The sequence below is a fragment of the Diachasma alloeum genome, unplaced genomic scaffold (assembly GCF_001412515.2).
Source record: "Diachasma alloeum isolate Michigan unplaced genomic scaffold, Dall2.0 Dall_scaffold_00195, whole genome shotgun sequence".
Lineage (NCBI taxonomy): Eukaryota > Metazoa > Arthropoda > Insecta > Hymenoptera > Braconidae > Diachasma > Diachasma alloeum.
The window spans coordinates 2253895-2260169 of NW_021680360.1; the positions used below are offsets into that span (position 1 = coordinate 2253895).

Below are 6275 nucleotides of genomic sequence, written 5' to 3' on the forward strand. Positions count from 1 at the left end.
GAAAAATTTGATTGAGAATCAGGAGAAGATGATTTCTGGGCAGCGAAATGAGAGCTATAAAAATCCTTGATTAAAAATACCGTGATATGACTAGGATTCAGAGATATTCAGCGAGTACAGATGTGATAGAAATCAAACTATCATTCAAAAGGAAAAACTATTTTGAGAAATATTATTGGTATTATTTAAAATTTTATGACAAAAATTTTGGTATCTCCCTTAGATTCCAAGATATTCACTGAAAACTAGCAAATAGTAAAAATTGAGTTGTACCGTTTTACAACTTCGCGATATAAAATCTATCAAATTGTCGATCTTAGTGAAAAACTACGGAAATAACGGGGGAAAAATGGAAAAAACTCATAGAATCATAAACAACAAATAATAAATCGTCCCTCTCCCCCCCGCAGAGACTTCCAAATAATGCGCCTAACCGAGGAAGAGCTGGAAATAAAATCCCTCGTGTCCGCCAAATTCGACGAGGCAAACGGTAGAAAGTTGCGGACGAAATTAGAAGTCACCCTCCCCCCGAACCCGCCCCGCGACCCCGAGAATTTTGGCACCCCCTCCAAGCCTCTCTCCCCCAGGTCTAAAACCCCCTCCGCAAGGGCGCCCGCCACCCCTTTAAACCGCGCCCACTCACCCCCCAGCATTGAAATTCAGAGAGGACCTCGGATCGACATAAGGAACGACCTCTCCCTCACGAAAATGTCACCCCTCGACATCCACCCGCGCAGCCCGCCCCCGAGACCCAACACAGGCACCTTCCAGCTGCGCCACGAAGCCTCCAAACGCGTCACAATCGATGAGCCCACGAGTTTGATCGATGCTGGCGTGCAAACGAGCCTGCGTGACTCATCGGAAATCTCCAAGTTTGAGGAGCGAGATGCACTGTCGAGGTCAGGTCCCTCCGACCTCGACCAAAATAAAATTGATGGATCGAACGAGGTGCACCACACTGAACCAATCAACGATGATTTTGGTAGGGGAAAGATCGATGGTGAAGGTCTTGGAGTTGGAGCTGAAATTCCCAATGCATCGGCGAACAAAAATAAACCGAAAAGACCTGGAACCAACACTTTCATCGATTTTTTATGCGGGATGAACCCCTCGGCCTCCCAAAAAGAGGAGAAAAAAACGCCTGGAGGATGTGAAAATTCTCTGTCATCCCCTGAAGTAATAAAAAACTCGTTAAGCTCTTCGACGATCAGCTTGAAGGCCCCTGACACAGTCAAAGTCGAGAGCTTGCTCCGCAGAATTGACGAGAAATTAAAGACGATAGCAAGAACAACGGAGACCCTAGACCACTTGTGCAGTAGATCGAGTGAGAATAAGAGTCCTGGGGTTGCTGAGGGGTTAATTAAGGGAAGGAGTAGTGAGTACGAAGTGGAGGTGCTGCTGGAGCCCAGATTCAGGCTCTCCAGCTCCTCCAGCGCAGTGTCAACGGAGACGCTGCATCCCGCGAGGTTCTCAACGCCCTTGAACAATAAAATTGATAGATCGATTGTCAAATCACGAGTGGATCAATGTGCAAGGGCAGTGGTCTCGTCTCCAGCTGTGTCGGACTCCGATAACGTTGGGTCCAATGTTATTGACGAAATCATACCTATGACGAGGAACGAATTATCGTACGATAAAAATGATAAAGTCTTTCGTGATAAGGTTTCATCCTCGGGGGAATCTGCGACGAGTGAAACGGACGAGACTGGGTCGTTGTTCCCGACGTATTCGACTGACAAATCGGGGGTTTGTGGGGATCGGAGGTCGGGAAGATCGGTGAGGATGAATCGGGGGTCTTGTCATGAAATGAAAATAACGAATGTTGAGAGATTGGGGATTGATAACGAAATGAATAAGGCTCTTGGGGGGCTTCCGGAGGATAAGGATGATGGAGGACGTTCCGAGGATTTTGTTGAGATCTCTGGAGACGTTGGGAATGAGGAACACCAGGTGCATGGGTCATCCGGTCGTGAGGGAACTTCGCAGGATGTTTCGAGGCTGTCTTCGGAGATTGTGGGAGGTTCTGGTGATGATGGGGAACGTACGTCGCGGGGTTTGGGAGGAAATGAAGGTGGGGATGGGGATGATGGTTGTCGGGGGGGACGATTGAGAAGGTCTGGAGAAGGATCTAGGAGGGATCTGGAGGAGAAAAGCTCCTCGAGGAGTTCTATTGGTCACGAAGGAATGCCTTCAGCTTTGTTGAGACCTTCGACTAGCTGTGGCAACTCTAATGGAAGAAGGAAGGAATCTAGGGGTAAGAAAGAAGGTCCTCAAGGGGATGAAGGTGATGGTGGTCACGAGGAACCATCGAAAATCTCTGGAGAAGGTCCTGGGAAGGAACTGGGGGAGAAAAGCTCCTCGAGGAGTTCTATTGGTCACGAAGGAATGCCTTCAACTTTGTTGAGACCTTCGTCTATCTGTGGCAGCTTTGATAGGAGAAGGAAAGAATCTAGGGGTGAGAAAGGAGGTCCTGAAGGGGGTGGAGGTGATGGTGATCAGGGGGAAGCCTCGACAATCTGTAGAGAAGGTTCTGGGAAGGACCTGGGGGAGAAAAGCGCCTCGAGAAGTTCTATTAGTCACGAAGGAATGCCTTCAGCTTTGCTGAGACACTCGTCTAGCTGTGGCAACTCTGATGTGAGAAGGAAGGAATCTAGGGGTGAGAAAGAAGGTCCTGGGAGGAACCTAGAGGAGAAAAGCTCCTCGAGGAGTTCTATTGGTCACGAAGGAATGCCTTCAACTTTGTTGAGACCTTCGTCTATCTGTGGCAGCTTTGATAGGAGAAGGAAAGAATCTAGGGGTGGGAAAGGAGGTCCTCAAGGGGATGAAGGTAATGGTGGTCACGAGGAACCATCGAAAATCTCTGGAGAAGGTCCTGGGAAGGAACTGGGGGAGAAACGCTCCTGGAGGAGTTCTATTAGTCGCCCTTCAGTCTTGTTGAGACATTCGTCTAGCTGTGGCAACTTTGGTAGGAAAAGGAAGGAATCTAGGGGTGAGACAGAAGGTCCTCAAGGGGATGGAGGTGATGGTGATCAAGGGGAAACCTCTACAATCTCTGGAGAAGGTTCTGGAAAGGACCTGGGAGAGAAAAGCTCCTCGAGGAGTTCTAGTAGTCATGAAGGAATGCCATCAGCTTTGTTGAGAACTCTGTCTAGCTGTGGCAACTTTGATAGAAAAAGGAAAGAATCTAGGGATGAGAAAGAAGGTCCTCAAGGGCATGGAGGTGATAGTTATCAGGGGGAATTATCGAAAATCTCTGGAGAAGGTTCTGGAAAGGACCTAGAGGCGAAAAGCTCCTCGAATTCTATTAGTCATGAAGGAATGCCTTCAGCTTCGTCGAGACACTCGTCTAGCTGCGGCAGTTCTGATGGGACAAGGAAGAGTTCTACAGCTGATTGCTATTCGGAGGGGGAACTCTTCATCTCCAGTTCCTGTGGATATTCTCTTGGGGAAGTTGTGGGGCCCAGTCGGAGTGGAGGGATCGTCAACAAGATATGCGTTAATTTGGCGGAGGGACGAACGTTGTCGATGATTCAGGTGAGGATTGGTAAAAAAAATTGATTTTTAAAGAGCTTTGAAGTATCTTCTCTATTGTGTTTTCATGCACAGGCCCCATAACAAATGACATGACAATCTGTGCCCCGATCTGCATCTGACGTAGAACTGAGGTTTCTACCGGATCAATAATTATAGTGTATCAGAAACCTCTGGACATAATTACTGTGTTGGGAGAATACCGCGAGATGCACTTTTGTAGAAATTACAATCAACAGAACATGCGGTGGGGTGATAAGTAACCCCAGCGGATCTATAGACGATTAAAATTATTTAGTTATTTGAGTCGCAAAACGAGTTTCTATTTTTTCGGTGCACTGCCAACTTTTGTGTTCTGCACGTGCCGTTATTTATCACAAAAATTCCCAGTGGAATTTTCCATAAAAATTCTTTAACTTTAACGACTTGATAAAAAAATGATAATATGGAAGTGAGTCACATTTTTTTAGAGAAACAGTAAAATACGGAAAATACAGAAAAATAATAAAACACTAAACTGTTCCAAGTAAATTATAATTGAAGTGAGCATTTCGCATGTCGAAACAGGATGAATATTGTTACGCGGAAAAAGCTTTGAGATTGTAATAAGATGTCGTTGAGTTGAAAGAAATTTATATTTCTTGACTAAAAAAAATCGCATTAGTTTGCAATAACAGAATCACGGATTACGGCAATTCAACACAAACTTGGATATCACAAATTTCGTTCAATGTGATGTACGGAAAGCTCAATTTACACATCGGCTTCATTCGAGAAAACAACATTCAATTCATTCCTCAATGTAATCATCCCCTAGGTACGAATTTTTGATCAATTCATGAAAGTAGAAAATTTCTCCACTGGAGATTACATCAGGCTAAAAAAATAGAACTTTTCCATTTTTGTGGTGAATACATGTGACTTGACGCCAAGGACTGTTTTATTTGATTCAAGTAAATGTATCTGAAGAAGAAATAACTGATATTCACCGTAAGATCTTATTTATTTGAAATTGGTTCAAGTATATAATACTTGTTCCAAAAAAGAAACATCTCAATAAAAATAATTTTTTCTGTCAGTGTAGAATGACTGTATTTACCCGCAAGACATAAATATCTCACGAATATCTATTAATATAAATATAGAATAAAATATTTTATGAATATTCTGCTGCAGGCTTCAGCTGAAAGCCCAGGCGAGCTCTTGGACACCGACATTGACTCGAATTCCAGTGAGTACACCTCGTAAATCTAGTCATGAAAAAAATCTGGCTAATAAAAATGCATTATTCGTTTCAAGGTTTCACATCCCGAGGTCGCATTGCATGACTAAGAGTCTACAGAGTGTCACCAATTGCTTAAAGATACTCATTATTAACATAAGTGTGTTGGTTTTCCAAACACTCGAGATGGAAAAACAGGACTGACGCAGGTGGGAATGTACACTTGTTAAAATTTTGAGTTTTTCCCTCTCAATTAGAAAATGATGTTCCAATATTGTTATCGTCTGATTACTTAATTAAGTAGCTTCAGCTGTTCTCAAATAAATTGATGAACTTCTCAGTTACCCCTTCATACTATCAATAACTGTTCTAAAATCATTGTCAACTGTCACCTAATTAATTAACTGATTAGTTAATCATCTCAAATCATCTTAAATCCACCAATTGATTATAAATGAACATTTCAAAAGGCTTATTAGTGAGAATAAATATTATCATTCATTAATGGTATTGATAATTAATAATTTTAATATAGATTATTATTGTCATTAATTATTAATGCGTTGGACGATTGGATTCTTTAAATCATCGCAATGCTTATTAACATTGCAATTTATTGTTTATGCTTCCATATATGAAAAAATTCAAGAGAAAAGTCAAGCGCTTTGTCTTAAAAATTTCGTTGTATTTATATTGGAACCCTAAATGGAAAAATTTCATTGGAGTTCAATGAGAATTCTGTTAACTTAAAAAAAAATGAGCCGAAGGCCCTCGGGCAACGGCCATTTATACGAATGTATGTTTCTTGCAATAAATAACGTTAAAAGTTGAAAAAGTTAAAGTTAAAAAAAAAAATTTTTTTGTCCTTAAAAGCTCACGACCATTTTCTCCATAACTTGCAGATTACAATGCTATCAGAGTGTCTCAAAGTGAATCATCATCAGTAGGGATTCATACATGATAGTTGAAACGCATATCATCAAGGCTCTCGTGACAAGTGAACTGTAGGTTCAGGCAATTCGTTCAGATTTCATGAGGATACAAAGTATTTTTTCGAACTAAAAATCCTGAATAAAACGGCATAAAAATATTGAATAAAAATAAAAAAGCAATTTCTGCTTTGCAATAACACTAATTAATTCAATCGCTTTTTCACAGCAATAAAAATCCCAAAACCATAATCATTACTCGATGAATAAATAAAACCCCTCGAATCATTGGAAACACAATAAAAAATATTTAATACTCACCTGAAGTCTCAAATACGAACAATAATCACCTCCACCCCCAAAACAAGTAGTTTTTGTTAGAATTTCAACAGAAATCAATACCCAATAGACAATTGACAGATTGATCGTGATTGATTTTAATATTTATCAAAATTTTTCACCATCTGTTCGGAGATTTTTGAGTTTGATAAACAGAATAAATATTTCTCCTAGATTTCTCGAATGAACAAATCTCTTTATCTGACCTATTGAACAGGATATAATCTATTTTTTATAACCAAAAATACTAAATA

At 41.2% G+C, this 6275-nt stretch overlaps 1 protein-coding gene across 3 annotated transcripts in view; it reads left to right on the forward strand.

Moving 5' to 3' along the window:
* The window catches only part of LOC107048630 (filaggrin), a 65880-nt gene extending 60000 nt beyond the window's left edge, over positions 1-5880 (forward strand). For 2 of the 3 annotated variants that reach the window (XM_029126822.1, XM_015271894.1), the window contains 3 exons: positions 411-3534; positions 4708-4762; positions 4831-5582. In XM_029126822.1, the coding sequence (XP_028982655.1) occupies positions 411-3534; positions 4708-4762; positions 4831-4859 (3208 nt within the window). In that variant the 3' untranslated portion in view covers positions 4860-5582. Of the gene's footprint in view, positions 1-410; positions 3535-4707; positions 4763-4830; positions 5583-5655 lie in introns of those variants that run through there. The other variant, XR_001461691.2, reaches the window with a different exon arrangement.
* Positions 5881-6275: the final 395 nt, after the last annotated feature.